The following is a 16,479-nucleotide window of genomic DNA, read 5'->3' as shown; positions in this document are numbered from 1 at the left end:
TGCACGCAGCAGTTCCTGTGCGCATGGCCTCGACTGCTGCTGTAAGCTGGCAATGAAATCCAGTGGTTTCTTTAGGACGACAGCTGCTTCCCTGCATGGCTTCCTTAAACGCAAGACTATATTCTGTGCATGCCTACGTGAGGAATTATGGGACACGAATGGTACAAACAAGGCTTATCCTGGGGAGGTGAGGAGGTGAGATGCAACGCTTAATGCTACACTATCTATGCCATTGTCTCCGTCAAACACCAATGCAATTTAATCCTCTGGGAGAGGAGCAGGGAGGCAAAGCTGAGGCTCTTGGAGAAATGGAGAAAAGATCAACAATAAAAGCATGCAGTGAGATGGGCCCTACCTTGGGCAGATGGAGACAGCTGCCTGACCTGCCTGGGGATGGAGGTACGGCAGTAAAAGAACAGCGGCCAAGGAGAGATTTCGGGGGTCTGAATGCCAGCTCCACTCTGAGATGTATGTGACAAAATGCCACATGGCTATGTACACACATTACTTAAGCTCCGCAAGCCTCAGTTTCCTCATTCTGGAAGATGAGGGGGGGAAACAGCACCTGAGTGGCTGGAAGGATAAAATGAGAGAATGCGCGTAAGGAACTCTGCACAGCACTTGGAACACTGGACACACCAAAATGGTGGCTGGATTTCAGTGTGGCTTGTGGGCCCTCTCTTGCTTGGTTCAAGTTTAGAATCTGAGCCTAGTATGATGCCACAAGAGCTTTCAAAAGAGCGGTTACTCTTTAATTCCTACGGTGTGTCAGATCTTTTTTTTTTTTTGGAGGATTAGCCCTGAACTAACATCTGCCACCAATCCTCCTCTTTTTGCTGAGGAAGACTGGCCCTGAGCTAACATCCGTGCCCATCTTCCTCTACTTTATATGTGGGACGCCTGCCACAGCATGGCTTGCCAAGCAGTGCCATGTCTGCGCTGGGATCCGAACTGGAGAAGCCCGGGCTGCTGAAGCAGAACATGTGCACTTAACCCCTGCGCCACCAGGCCGGCCCGGGTGTGTCAGATCCTGCTCGAAGTAATAGATGCAAGACTCCTGATCTCACCAAATCCCTGCAAAGTAGGTGTAATCGTCCCCACTTTACAGTCCAGACCACAGAGGCTCCATAAATTAGATAACGTGTTCAACCCAACACCCACCATGCCACCGGTGATGGCCTGGGAGAGGCAAACGACCAGAACAGAGGCACTTTTTTTATTTTCAAAAAATATCTTGGTTATTGCGAGTGGTGGTAGTAATATGGAGAAGGAACATGGAGGGGCAGGTATTGAGAGGAATTAGGATCAACTGTAAATCACAAAAACAGGATTGATAAGAACAGTGGCAGGAGATAGGGTTTCCCAAGTGTAAAACAGCCCATTGATAATACAACGAAATCATTTTATTTTTAATAGCTAGATATTTTAATGTGTATGAGAAAAAATGTACTTTCCCCAGTAAACTAAGTATTTCAGATATTACTCAGGTAGGTGGCACCAGGGCTAGTCCACCCTACAGACCACGGGAGTTACAGCCAGGGCGTCCAGGCCTGCCTGCGAACGTCTCCAATCTTCAGTACCAGAACCCCACCGAGTCTTCTCAAGGACGGCGGGGCCCAGGTATGGCCGGAACTCCTCTGTAGGACGGATGGGGAGGTGGATGTGGATTGCCTATACGGATTCTCAGGCTGAATTTCTAGGCACCTTGCCGGAAGACTTGATGAGGAATTCACGGTGCTGCCCTGGAAGCAAAATCTAAGCACTGCTGCTCACCTAGGAAAGCTCCTGCCAATGCCACGGGGACGCAGAGACAGAGGCGGCTGCTTAAAGTGCGCGAACCACGTTAAGGGCATTCTTGACTTCTTTTGCGCTCGGCTTTGTGAAGACATGAGCAGTTCCTCCTGCCATCTGAAGCCCACGGGCTTCGGCAGATACAGCAGTCTCACCTCTCTACAGTTCCAGTTTTGAGAAGAATCTCCAGTGTTTCTGGATGAAGTCTCCAATCTGCTAGACCATATACACAACTGGGGCTAGCTGTGCAAATGAACTTATCCGTAGTACTGGCATATATGAACAATAAGCATATCCTCACAAGGCAAGCTGACAATCAATCTTGCAAACTGGAGCTATGAGGTACATTCCCCGGTCATGCTGAGTTTGTTTCTATCTGAATCTAGGAAAAGAATCAATTAGTTATAACTTACCTTTGGACATTATAAAGATATCTGTAAGGACTTGAGCAAAGGTCTCCGAGTATTTTCTCACCCCAGAAGGCAGCAAGGAGCAGCCAGGGAACCCTGTCCCTCAGTTGCTTTGTGGACATTACCAAATAACTCCAGAATCTGCAGAGACTTCTGATGGCTTCTTGAAAGTCACCTACATCATTTTATCGAAGAATTGATGCTCAGTATCTAACTCAAGAAATCAGTTAAGACTCTTTTTGCTCTTTCCTACTACATGTGAGTCAGAATTCTTGGTACTGACCAATGTCAACCTAAAAATCCTCTCTGATCAATGTAGGATTCCGCCTTTGTCTTAAACTTGGCAATATGAAGCTCATATCCCTTTAGAACTGACGCATCACTAAACTGTTCATTCTTCTCATTAGGGAACTTATTTTCAGAGATATAAAATACTTATTTTGATATAATTAAACAACTTCATCGTCTTATTCTGATTTGATAAGTGACACTAGTTTGTTTACAGTACTGATAAAAATGGTAATGATGAAAATCTTGGAGGGGGCTACAAGCTGCCCCTGGTGCTACCACTGCACTTATGTGTTATGGGTGCTTCAGGGGCAACACCAGGGCACTGAGAAAGTCTTCACCTACTTAAATGTGTTTCCTAGCCCAAAAATATCTTAAAGCAGCGATCCCATCTTGTTCATTGCTCCAACACATGGAGAACGTGAGGTGCCATATTCCTCTAGGGCAGGAGGTGGCACACTTTTTCTGTACAGGGCCAGACAGTATTTTCAGCTTTGCAGGCCATATGGTTTCTGTGGCAGCCACTCAAACCTGCCACTGTCGTGTGAAAGCAGCCACAGACGACACCGAACCAAATAAACTGGACTTTACTGGAACACAGTAAGACTATGGAGGAAAACAGGCAGTGGCTGGATTGGGCCTGCGGGCCTTCAGAGTCTGCTGGGCCCTGCTCGAGGACCAGGGAACTGCGAAAGACGACATCGGTGGGGGGTCACTCTCACCTACCTTCCAACCTCAAGAGTTTCTGATCCAGAGTAAGGAGCGGGGAGGTGCAGGGAATCCCTCCCTAAGGGGGTCTCTTAAGGAGCATCTCCAAAGAAGGGCTCGGAGTTCTTTCAGAAGGAAAGAGACTGTGGAGTTCCAATGAAGTTCTTGGCAACATTAAACTAAAATAATTAAACGTAGTACTCTTTCCCTCAGCCATGAATTCTTCCTCATGGAGAATTCTAGTAGACAGGGATACACTTCTGAAGACCTTTGCCTTAACCATGAGAATTTAACGCAGAATTAAATTACTCCCACTGGGGATAACTAGGGAGAGAGGAATAGGGGATTGAGAAGAGGAAAGGTAGATAAAGCAGAAGATAGAGCCAGAATTCAAGTTTTGAGAAGAGAGAAGGAAGAGATGTGCAAACCAATAAATGCTGGCCTTAGGACACCACAGCTGCTTTTTTGTAGACTTGAAGGAGCTGGGACAAAAGAGGGACTGACCTCATGTATTGTGGTTTGAGAATGTCATAGGCAAAGCTAAGATACAGACGGACAACAGAGGCATATCTATATATGATGTACAATCAACACCCCACGCTGGGAAAGGGGTTGAAGAAACTGTTATCCATCTGTGCTGTCTACAGGAAATTTCCTCAAAGCCTTTCCCATCTCTAAGTATCCAAGTCACTCTCTAGGGGCCAAAGCAGAAGCCATAAAATTAGAAAAACACTGAGGTTTTTTTTTTTTTTTTTGAGGAAGATTAGCCCTGAGCTAACATCTGCTGCCAATCCTCCTCTTTTTGCTGAGGAAGACTGGCCCTGAGCTAACATCCCTGCCCATCCTCCTCTACTTTATATGTGGGACGCCTGCCACGGCATGGCTTGCCAAGCGGTGCCATGTCCGCACCTGGGATCCGAACCAGCGAACCCCAGGCCACTGAATCGGAACGTGTGAACTTAACCGCTGCGCCACCGGGCTGGCCCTTCACACCAAGTATTTTGATGGGGGAAAAACACAGAAAACCTACCTGACAAAACAACCCTAACAAACTGACAGGAATATCTAAATATTTCACTAAAATTCTTGGGAGGAGAGAGTGGTAGGATTCTGAAAGGTTTCCAGGAAGAGAGGAGAAACAGAAACCATTTGCTCACTATTACATGAACTTAAGGTGTATAAAAGGTGATTTAACATTCTGTTTTATTTTAATTAGCTTAAAAAATACTTGTCAAGGACTTTTCACAGGCTCACCTGCAGCTCCGTACCCACCCTCACTTTGCTTTCGTTTCTCTCACCTGCCAGGGTCTGGTCAAGGACCCAAAAGAGCCCGACCATTCCCAAGGGGAAGGGCCTGCTGTATGCGGACTTTCTGCCAATTCAAATACTATTCTATACCAGTACATGGAGCCCAGGGTCTAGCATAGATGACCAGTAAAATGCCAAGGTTTAAGAACAATTTTAGGGAGAAAAATTTCAAATTGAGACATTAGTTTTTACTGAGAATTAGGAGACAGTTATTTAAAAATTTTAACGATAAATGTTGTCATCTTCATGTCTCCTTGAGTAACATCAGCCTTTCTGACTAAACAAACCGAAGTTTTTTCAGTAACCTTCAGTCACTTTTGAGAACAAGCCAAAGAAACATCCAGAAGAACCAGATCTGTCTACGTTAAAACAATTTACTTCCTAGATAATTGTTTTAGATTCCAGTAATTTTATTCTTTTTCCTCCCTCTCCCTGCCCCCAAGACAATTTAAATGGTTAAATGTGGGCTGCAGTTGTCTCCACCGTACTCTCCTTGGAGTTCCAAAGCTTTCGTGAGTAGTGTCCAGGCCAACGTTACTTACGCCAGCGCTGCAGCTCTTTGGATAAACAGAGAGAGGTGTAAGGGTCTGGCAGGCCACTTCTCTCGACTGTTTCTACCTCTTGCCTCTACAGTGCCGTCTTTTTGTTTTATAAATTTAGAAATAAAGTCTTAGGCATAACGAGCAGTTTCTGCTTCACTCTCTTCAGTCTCAATGCACAGACGTGAAAAACCACCTCAGGTATCCCTTTCAGGTAGTAAAGCGGTATGGGCAGAACTTTTCCTGTGAAGGAATGCCGGGAGGTTTTAGGTGTTACCCCCAAAGGCAGGTGGAGAAGGCAAGAGCAGCGGCTGTGCCCACCAGGCAGGAGGCAGTGGTCTGCGGCAGGCCCACTCCTGCGGCTCGACCTGCTTCCTTCTGAGGCACTCGATTAGCCAACAAATCCAGTTAGAGTCCAACCCTGCTGGTTTACAAGCCTGTCAATTCTACTGGCCTTTAGCGTTGATAGTTATCTTATTCTTTTACCCCAGAAGTTTTCATCTGAAAGCATCTGGGCTTTTTCTTGGTTAAACTGTGGAAAAATACTGGGCTTTATTTTTTTCTTCTCCCCAAAGGCGCCCCCAGTATACAGTTGTACATTCTAGTTGTGAGTGCCTATAGTTGTGGCATGTGGGACGCCGCCTCAACATGGCCTGATGAGCGGTGCCATGTCCACGCCCAGGATGTGAACCAGCAAAACCCTGGGCCACTGAAGTGGAGCGCGCGAACTTAACCACTTGGCCATGGGGCCAGGCCCCTGGACTTTTAAAGTATTTTCTTATAAATGTTTTTAAAATTTTTTAACTATAAGGATATTATTTTTATAAAACAATACTTAAAAAAATGAGCAGAAATTATCTTTAAAAGAGACATGAAATTCAGCCACTTTCCTTCTGGTAAGATCTGGTGCAAACTGAAACTCATAACTAAAAGGGTGTTTGTTTTTTAAAAGATAAAAGCAGATTAACCCAGACAGCAATAAGCCCCAGACACACCGATGAGGGACAGCTGTATTCTGTTTCTCCTTCTCTCTTCCGAGGTATAAAGCTGTTTGTTTTCAGTTCTAAAAAGTTCTTAGGGTGGAGTTAAAGAGCCACCAAGGAGAAGAGCGTGTCTTCCAGCAGGCAAATAGCTTCAAGGAGAAACACAGACCACCAGATCTCCAGGGACAACATCAAACAGAGCGCAAGAGCAATTATGGAAATCCTAATCCAATCTTATAAAGGCCATTGTAACCAAAACCTCTAATAAATAACCCTGGAGCCTCAGGCAAGACCTCATTCACCAGGGCAGTCATACTGCGGGAACAGGAAAAAGGACTTGGGAGAATCCCAAGGTCCCTATAATGGGATGTGACTGTACTTTAGGTTAAAAACACAGAAAGGCTTACTCAGATGCCTGAAACTCCAGCTACAACAAAGGACGAAGCAGCCTGTGAAGAGCATCGTGATGCCGCCAACTCCACTCTTCACGGTGGCGCTGCACCTGATCCAGCCTGTTTAAAAAGAGACACGTCTAACCGTCACAGTGAAATGTACCCAGGGGCATATACCTGTGGGTTATTCAAGGTCTCTCAGCTGGGACAATGGAATTGTGATTCAGAGAGGTGACAAATTTTTTTAAACATATGAAAAGGCTAAAATCCCCAGACCTTAATTTTAATAAATTTAAATTAGTTACTCTTGTTTTGGGGAGTTTGGTTAAAATCCTCAGCAGTAAGATGTATACAATTGGTTGACCTGAGGTTTAGTCTTCCTGGTTCTGGGACCACCAATGCGGGACAGGGAGAGATGTAGGGGGAGTATTAAAAAGTGAAAGCTGTGCAATAAATGGCAGCTGCTACTGTGTTAGCTTTGGCGCTTTCCATTATGTCAGACTCTAGGAGGAAAACAGAGTAGGAAGACTACGCACTTGTTCCTTTCTCTTTTCTTTAGCCTTGCTCTAACGGTCATGGCTAAGAAACTCCAAAGGCCTGGAACCAGCAACAGAACCCAGCAGTCAACGACTCCAGCCTCACCTTTCTGTACAGCTCCCAAAAGCCTCATTAGAGAGAAGTTGGAGGTTGTAATCCAGGTCGGGGGTTCCAAACTCCTTACAGCCGTCGAACTTCTTTCCAACAAAGGAACTACGGTTCCAAACAGAAGTCACTGTGATAATTCATCTAAATTCATCCCCTTGCCTAATTCTCAGTGCCCGAGGTTCCCAGGGCCAGGCAACAGGAAAAGTACATTCTAAATGGGTGGATTAATGTCTGTACTGGGCCGCAGAGCACTCTGAGTGCTGAAAGTCAAGGCAATCTACTCCAGGTCAAAAAAGGTTCTTCCAAAGGCCGAGGGAGCCCCAGGGATCAGGACCTAGATACCTTTCTGACCTGATGAACAGATTACCCTGATGATCCATGTGCACACGCTTAATGAAACGAATCGCTCGTATTTTCTATCATCTGCTAAACATTCTAGCAAGAAAGCATGACATTCTACAACGATCCTGTTAACTACTGCTAGTTGTCACTGTATCTACAGTCAACATGTCTATTACCCCATCACGACAACTGACCAGCAAACATTTCTTAGGCTCAATCCAGGAATAACTAACGTAGAACCAGAAAGGAGCGTTTATGCTATTTATTCACATTGTTCCTGCACTTGTGTTTCTGTTTAATGAGAGGCAGGGAATCTCTACTTTGCTGGTTGTCTGGTCTTGGCTTGGTCCAGGATAAGGGCTAAATTAAGCAAATACTTATGACAGGTTTAGCAGGTGTGGTAAAGTTGCTGTGAATGTAAAAATACTATCCAAACTATCATCATTATATTAAGTAACAATGAAAGAACCAGGCTGGATTCTAAGAAATTACACAGAAGATAATTCTCTTCAAGGTGAAGATCAGTCTCTTAAAAAACAAAGCATGACATAACCCATTCATCTTGGAAAGAATCTAAAGCAAAAGATGGGGAGAACCGATGTCACGAAAACTGCAAGTGGACAACCACTTTCTCTGCAGCGTCAGCAACGGTGTGGCTCTTGGCTCAGCTCTTTCTCCAGCCAGGTGAGCCTATTTCCTTCACTACAGGTTTGGTCAGCTTACGTGAATGACATCAGTTGAGCCCCGAGCTGGGATATACAGGTACCCAAGGCCCAGGAGGGAAGCTCAGAAGCCACACAAGTCCTGTTAGAGTTTTCTCAATGCTTCTGGTCTGATGCCCAGGTGCTCTGGGTTCTGAACGACATCCCTTACGGCCTGGCTGTGGGCCTGGGACTGCCATCACCCGCTGCCATGCCTCTGCCGCCTCATCTCCTAGACACCCTCCTTCACCTGCCCGTGTGGACACCCTCACATTTCACGCCCAGTGACAATGCCCCACTCTGAGACAAACACTGAAGACCCTCATCTGCCCTCTCTGCCTCTCACACGTCCTATCGGCCGTCTGGCCATCAGAATCCCAGACGTAGGATCTCACTTACGCCTGACGTCTCTGGCTGCTGATTACTCACATGCTTTTTTCTAAAACACCCCCTTTCATGGACTCCTCTGGCTGACGCAGGACCCAATCCCGGCTTGTCACATCCCTGCTCATGTTCTGATCCTGACTATTCTGAGCCCCTTCCCCACGTAGGCCCCATCTCGAACATCTCACATGGATACCAGACTGATGGAAATCCTGTCTGAAGGCTAGAGAACAGCCTGTAGTTAGTTGTTTCTTGGCCTTTAAAAACCCGTCATCCCGTAAGGTTTCCTCATTTTACCTCCTGGTAGCCTTCTCAGCCAGGTTTTGCTTTCTGTGGTTATTTGAATCACGTTTGTTTCAAACGGCCCTCCCCCTCTGCCACCAGGTTTGGGAACATACCCTCTTGGGTCTGAGGCACCTGCTCCATCACCAGCACCTCTAGCAACAGTTCTCAAACTTGGCTGCTCTTCAGAAACACTTAGAAAACGTTTGAAAATACGATTCTTAGACCTTTCTTCAGAATTAATCCGAGGATGATGCCTAGGAATCTTTAACCTAAAAAAATGCCCACGTGAAACTGCTGATTGTCCAGACTTGGAACCCTGGACCTCGAGCTCATCAACTTTGAGTCCTCAAAGACAAGGCCCTGAATTCCGCGAAGGCTCAGCCACGTGCTCCCAGCTGCACGCTCTCCTTTGAACAATGTGAACCATTTTCTATTGCTGAGGACTCTCAGACAATTGTACTTGAGGCTCAAGATTTAAATCTTGAACTTCTAAAACCTATTTTCTCTAAGGCCAGGAAAACTCCTCCTTTTGGTATTAAGTCCATGAAAATCTTTCTCCCTGAAGCTCAAAAGACGGCTCCTAGTGCTGCTGATTCCATAAGCTGAATTCTCTTAATCCTGATTTGCTGTGACTCAGTGCTGTCCTCAGAGATATCAGTCTGCCTTGGGATTCCCAGCCTAGGCAACCCAAAATCTATCCATTTCTCCTCAGGCACCAGAGCTTTTGGTTCTACTTTGTTTCATCAAAATGACAAGATAGTCTTTGATGCCTCTCAAGGCCATGGGTACCTTTCCATCGGGTGGAATCACTTCATGGAAGTTTACTCAGGTTACCCTGATGTATGAGGACTGGCTGCTGTCACAGGTTTCTCTACACAGAAAAGCACATCTGACATCATCTTGAAGTCTGAAAGTCCTACGGAAGGAACAGCGCCTGGAAGAGCCCAGCAAAGACCATCAGGCAACGTTAGATGTCAACCATCAACTGATAACTCGATTTGGGCAAGAGTGGCCCTCAGCTAACACCTGTTGCCAATCTTCCTCATTCTGTTTGAGCTTGATAAGCAGGGTGTAGGTCCATGCCCAGGATCTGAACTTGCGAACCCCAGGCCGCCAAAGCAGAGCACGCGAACTTAACCACTATGCCACGGGGCTGGCCCCTATTGTTTTTGAGATTTTAACAGAACTAGAGGCCCTCTGATAGCCACATTATTGTCTGATGTAGAAATCCAAACTAATCACATATTATAGACCATAACCAATAAAAGAGAACAAAACTGTTTCTAACCACTATTTTCGAGGAACTTACTGATGAAGGAAAGACGATATTTTTCTTCCATATTCAATCTCACAAGCCTACTGATTTAATGGCATAAATTACTGTATCCCGTACCTTATTATTACTGTATTCTTGGGATCCATTAAAGTGTGTCACCTAATAACTTAAATCAACCATGACCTCGATCACTGACTGCCCCAAAGAGTAGGCCTGAGGCAGAGCTTAAAGACCACAGATGTATAAGTCCGACGGACATGGATTTGAATCCTGACTGCCACTTACTGCATGAACATGGGCAAGTCACTTAAGATGTGTGAAGTTCAGATTCTTCACCTATAAAAAGGGCAGGACAGTAGCATCACCTCAGAGTTGTTCTGAGGGTTAAATGAAAGGATAACGTGAGTACCTAGTACAGTGACTGAAACCTCATCACTTGATAAACATTAGTTCCCTCCCTAAAATTGAAAGTGGAGGTATCGAGAACACTCCCTGCCACTATAAAAGACAGCACAGAAAATACAGACCTTCTACTTGCTAGAGAGATTTGCTGTGGGTGTCTGTGCAACTGAAAACACAGAGAACTAGAGAGATCTAACACACACGCGTGCTTCTAGTTATGGCGTATTTTCTACAACATGGTTTAGTGGGAAGGATGAGACTAGGTCCCAGGAGACCAGGTTCCACTTGCAACCCTCCCATTTCTTGGCAACACAACCTCAGAAATCACTTAGTCTCTCTGGGCCTGTTTCGTTATCTGCAGGACAGAGAGAAGATCACCTGCCCACCTCTCAGTGTGGTGAGGCCAAAATAAGAAAACAGACGGAAGCACTCTGAACGCTACAGAGCAAGACGAAGGCTCATATTAATTCTGTTTCATATGGAGAAGAGGCTCAACGCTACAACTCTGACCTGAGGACTAGAACTTTGTAAAGACAGCCTAGACGTTAGACCTACTGGTAGAAAAACTGGCAACTACTGAGGCAGCTGAAGAAAATGTACCTTTACCTAGCAATGCTCTTGCCTTAATACATTTTCTTTGAAACCACTGGAGAAGGATAATTAAAATACAAAAGAAAATGCTTTGAGACCAAACAAATTGGAGTTTGGTGAGTGTTTACAAATCTTAAACAGAGGGAAAAAATATATCCCTTCAGGAAGAGATTATACAAGTTTTTCAGGTACAAACCTAGCATGAGTTGCTACAGGTCTCCTGTCAAACCTAAAAGAGTCAGTGAACACTACATACACACAAGAGATGGATGCCTCATTAAACTAACGATGCCCCTAGAGAACCTAAAAAAAAGAAGAAAAATTCAAATTTTCTGGGGAGGAAAATGAAGAAACTTTATGTTTTGTGGCTAGAGAGGTAGTCCAGTAACTAAAGGAGGAAGTCAGCAGAAGAAAGTGAGGGTGCCTCAAACGACCATCGGGAACTTCCTAGCCACCGGTCAACCTCTTCTCGGCAATAGCGAGGAGCATCGACAAGTTTCTGAAGAGACTGATTCACAGTCCGGATCAGTTTCCACGTCCAGTCCCCTCCCCCCAGTCCTTCAAACCTAATCTCTCATGTTCTGAGGCTCAATCTCTGCTTCCATTCTTGGGTCCTATTCTCTGTGGACTAATTTTTCCCGGGCGTAGACTGCGAGACCTTCTTTGCCACCCTCTCTATTCCTGGTCCTCATCTCCTGAACCTCCACCTTCACCTGTCTGCCTTGACTGCCAGGCCTCCTTGGACAGTTTTAATCCCATCCTGCCCCTAAATCCAAAAACAGCGTCTGCTTGTACCTTGGCTACCCAAAATTCCTCAACGTTGCATTTAACCATAAACCTGGAACTATTTCATGTACAACCTGGGCCTGATTGAAATCTGAACACAGTGCTGGTTCTATTTAGGCGGACCATTATGTCTTCACACTTTTCCTGAGTCTGTTCAGCTTGAATACCCACCCAATTTCTACCGGCCGGCCATGCCTCTTCCCAATGTAGAAATTCCACTGTCATCAAATCACCCGCCAGCCTGTCCTAGTGCAGCCTTCAACTCTTGATGGAGGAGAAGGGAGAGTGATCAACCACTGTTACTGACCCCTGGAGCAAAAAGTAATGTTTTCAGAACAATTCTAACTCCAGCGCACTGGAATGCATACCTAGGCATAATAAGCTAAATGAACAAAAATATTAGTATTCTGAACCTTATTAATTCAAAAGACACAGAACTGTTTGGATGGGCTGGATGGCCCTTGGAAATGAACATGTTTACCTTGTGAGAGTCTTTCCCCCTGGGGACTGAGGAGCTGGGGTTTCTGGGCCATTGCATTCCAATACCGAGGCTGCCCTGGGAACACCCCTAGGCCAAGATAACCTGGATAGAGCTCTGGAAACCACTCCAGCCCCAGGGAGCTAGGAAGACTCTTCCTGTCAGCGACGACCGTGATCTGACTGGTGAAGGGGCTTTTAGAAGCGTGATGCTGGGTTGAATGTAAAGACTGCTGGCAACCGGGGTGTAAGGTTTGGGGGCGACAGCCAGGTTCGGGCTGCAGAGGCTGGTCCCCACTCTCCATCAATGCCTTCACATCAGGGACTCGATTATGATGACAGGCTTCTGCTTTCTCTTCTTGAAGAAACTTTAGAGCCAGAGAGGTAAGACTTTGATTACATGACTGTGATACAGAAAGTAAGTCATTGCAAGCTGTCTCCCTTGGCATGAATACATTTAAATTGGAATCTTCACCTTGAGATTTCTTCTTTGTGGCTGAATCATCGGTACTGAAGTCCGTCTTAGAGTCATCGCTCACGGAAGTCATTTCTGTCACAGATACACTTTTTTCTGCATTTCCTTTGCTCCCACATGCTTCTACTTCGAGCTTAAGTCCTCTTTCCTCATTCTCCCTGACTTTAAAACCTAAAACCTGCGATTCTGGGTTCTTTTCCTGAGACTCAGAGTCTCTAACATTACTAGAGATGTCTGCGAAGTGACCCCTGGCCTTGGAATCTCTCTCATTGCTTGACAACGATGTTCTTACTCTTTTAACCCCATACTTGAGATTCATGGGAGAATTATGATAATCATCAGAAGGCATATCTAGTAATTTTGCTAGAAGCTTCTGTCTTGGGGGATCAATTCTGTCCAATCTTAAATTAGCAGAAGTGGTCTGTACGTCATTACGTAAGGCTGAAGAGTATTTTCTACCTTGATTTGATGAAGAAGGGAACAGTGGGCCTTGAGGTAAAGATGCTTCAGTTTCTGAAGGAGTACTTCTACTTTTCCCTGATTTAGGCAAATCTTTCTCAAGTTCTTTCTCAGGAGTGGTGTTTTCTGATGCAAAAAACTGAGCCTTAGTTTCTCCCTGGAAAGTAATCTTTGGTTCAGTATTTTCTAACATTTTGAGGGAAAGCTGACTTTGATTCTTGATGTCTTTGTCTGTCTTTGCATTACTGGCTGTTTGCAAACCAACAGCTAGTAGTGGAAAGGACTTAACTGTCCGTTCTGGTGCGTCCTTTTTCAACTTAGGATTTCTTCTCTCACTCTCTGTCCCTAACGCCCTCTCTTTAGCTTCTTTGGTTGCCCCTTTCGCTTTTTTAGCACGTGGGAGTGTAGCTGGTGTGGACTGACAAACTTTCTGATCAGCAGGTACAGGTGATCCTATCATCTTACAGTGTGGCAAGTGGGATTTTAATCGCTTAAATGGCCTTTTACAATACGGACACACTTCCATTCTGGGTGGAATATCACTCTTCTATTCCTGAAAAAGATAAACGTGAGATTATTAGGAGCAAACAGTTTGTAGAGTAAATACCAATATTTTATTTGTGTCGTACTTTTTAAATTCATTTGGAAGAATTTAGGTTGAAGGAAATTTTTAAAAATTTGTTTTGATCCATTCTTTTTCTTATGGAGGCAGAAAATAGAAGACACAGTTTGATTTTTAGATAACTATTCCTGGCTCCATTTCTGCTTGGCATTTTAGATTTCTTAGTCTTCTAGGAATCAATCATTACAAAAGACAATCAAAGAGGTTTCTCAACATCCCTAAGTAGGAGGTGAGCAAGACCAAAAGAGTTAAGTCTACTGAATTAATTAGTGGAAGGAAAAGATGTCCAAGACACCAGGCAGAATCAAATGTTTGCTATTTAAGATTGTAGCAAATCAAGTGGATATCACATGAGTAGAAAGAAATTGTTAAAAACCCTTAAACATAGGGGCTGGCCCCATGGCGGAGTGGTTAAGTTCAGGTGCTTTGCTTCAGAGGCACAGGGTTTTGCCGGTTTGGATCCTGCGTGCGGACCTAGCACCGCTCATCAAGCCATGCTGAGGTGGCATCTTACATGTGCCAACTAGAAGAACCCACAACTAAAATATACAACTATGAACTGGGGGGCTTTGGGGAGAAGAAGGAAGAATAAATAAATAAGTAAAATCTTAAAACCAACAAAAAACCCTTAAACACATCATTCAAGGGAGGAATGGTGAAGAATAAAAAACTCAGGCCAGGATTCGAAAGTTGTTGATTAGAGCAGTGGTTTCCAAAGTGACATATGGAACATCCATTGGGATGCAAGGAAAAAACATTAGAACGGCCATTATCTAAGTACCAGAAATGAAGCTCTACTTTTAACACGAGTAACACACATAGTCAAGCGTCACTTAATGACGAGGACACGTTCTGAGAAATGTGTCATTAGGCATTTCTGTCGATGTGCGACCATCATAGAGTGTACTTACACAAACCTAGATGGTATAGCTTACTACACACCTAGGCTACATGGTACTAATCGAGTGGGACCACTACCATACATGCAGTCTGTCATTGACCGGGACATCATTATGTGGTGCATGACTGCAGATACGTACATACACATATATAAAAGTATGTATAACGTACAAATAATATATACATGGAGGGGACATGCTCCCAAATATTTTACTTATAGTTTGTAGTACAATGAATTATTGGCAAGTTTGTTTAGTTCGACATCTTTTGTGAAATTTATACCACCTAAAAACATTTAAAAAAAATTTATACCCTTTCATTTGTACCTCTTTGTTATTTTCTCGATTCAGGAAAAAGAACTATTTAATTCCAAAGCCCAGTTGAAAATTACTTCCTTTTTTTTTTTTTTCACATTTTTGATTCATTCCATAAAGTTCCAAAGGGCAGGGAACATGTCTAACCTGTACACAGCTGTATTCTCAACACCTAGCCTGAGCCTGGCATGTGATATGGACGAATGAAAGCTTTCTCTGGACATGTGTCATTATAGAGTACTGTGACTGCGAATATTTTCTGACCACTAAATAGGTCAAAAGGTGAGACCTTGAAACCACTTACAAAACAGAAACATATAATCCTGGCCAATCTATCAAAGCAACCAACTCACCTTATCCTACACGAAGTCAGGCAAAACAAAACTGTTTTCTGCCAACAGGCTTTACAGTAATGATTCTTATTTTGGAGGTACCCCTTTGATAACATAATGAAAGTTATGGCCCGTTTATTTACAAAAATACACACACTGAAGCCAGTCCATGGGCTTAGGCGGGTAACTCTAGAAGGGGCTCCAGAACTCTGTTAGACGTGTTTGCCTCTACAGTACTCCATCCTCACAGTTCATCCTCCTAGAAAGCGTAGTGGAATCTGTACCCTCACATAACAACGTCTTAACATCGGTGCCTAACTGCTTTCCTACCCGAGCTTCTCTAGGAGGATGCTAATTCCGCGGTGGTTTCTCCTGGATCTCCACGCTTCACGATCGCCATTCCGAGCTTGGCAAAAGGAAACTCAATTCTAACGTCAGTCTCTGGAAGACACAACCAGAGAGGTAAGTCGACAGCACACGCAGTGAATGAACGTGGCACAGTACTGTCAACTGCAAATAACTGGGTTATCAGCAGGGCGGGTTCCGGAGAGCGGAGAGTTACAGCTTCACGAGCCGCCGGGCACGGGGCCGATCGGTTGTGCGCCCGCCCCCGTCTCCGCCCCCGGCCGCAGCACCTGGCCTGCCCTCCTCCTGGCTCCTGGACTTTTTCTGAGCGCTTCCCGCGTCCTCCAGCGGAGTGGGCGGGGCCCGCCGGGCAGCCCCAGAGTCCGGGCCGCCTTCCCCGCAACCCCAGCCCGAGGCACCGGCGCCGCCGGGACCCTGAAGGGGGCTCCTTCTGCGGCTCCCGGAAGCCCCCCACCTGGCCCACCCCTCGATCGACTGCCCTCTCGCCTCAGGACTGTCGCCCCCAGACCTAAGGCGTGGGCTGTAGGAAACAGCAAGGCCCCTCAGACGCCCCCGGAGCCGCGACCTCACCTCGCAAGACAGAGCACTCCAGGAAGCCCCCGCGCCAAGCCCCCCAGCACAGCCCACGAGCAGCTTCCCAACTCCCAGCGCCGGGACCCGCGGCAGGCCGTCTGGCACAACTGCCTGATGCTTCTCGGCCATT

General features: G+C 45.4%; 1 protein-coding gene across 4 annotated transcripts; it reads right to left on the bottom strand.

Annotated features, from left to right (window-relative positions):
* Window positions 1-1,214: 1,214 nt before the first annotated feature.
* On the bottom strand, window positions 1,215-16,458 carry C11H17orf80 (chromosome 11 C17orf80 homolog). Of its 4 annotated transcripts, XR_006890677.1 has the most exons (7): window positions 16,347-16,458; window positions 15,741-15,851; window positions 12,313-13,795; window positions 9,566-9,710; window positions 7,062-7,169; window positions 6,435-6,539; window positions 1,215-2,173 (listed from the first exon to the last, which is right to left on the bottom strand). XR_006890677.1 is itself a non-coding variant. In XM_046676440.1 (6 exons), the coding sequence occupies exons 3-6, from the start codon at window positions 13,766-13,768 to the stop codon at window positions 2,127-2,129; spliced, it is 1,716 nt and encodes a 571-aa protein (XP_046532396.1). In that variant the 5' UTR covers window positions 13,769-13,795; window positions 15,741-15,851; window positions 16,347-16,458; the 3' UTR covers window positions 1,215-2,126. The 4 variants fall into 4 exon arrangements, 3 of the variants coding, with proteins under 3 accessions (XP_046532396.1, XP_046532397.1, XP_046532395.1); XM_046676440.1 differs by lacking the exon at window positions 9,566-9,710; XM_046676441.1 differs by lacking the exons at window positions 1,215-2,173; window positions 9,566-9,710 and adding an exon at window positions 4,077-5,062.
* Window positions 16,459-16,479: the final 21 nt, after the last annotated feature.

The sequence above is a fragment of the Equus quagga genome, chromosome 11 (genome assembly GCF_021613505.1).
Source record: "Equus quagga isolate Etosha38 chromosome 11, UCLA_HA_Equagga_1.0, whole genome shotgun sequence".
NCBI lineage: Eukaryota > Metazoa > Chordata > Mammalia > Perissodactyla > Equidae > Equus > Equus quagga.
This window is presented reverse-complemented; position numbering and strand designations above follow the sequence as displayed.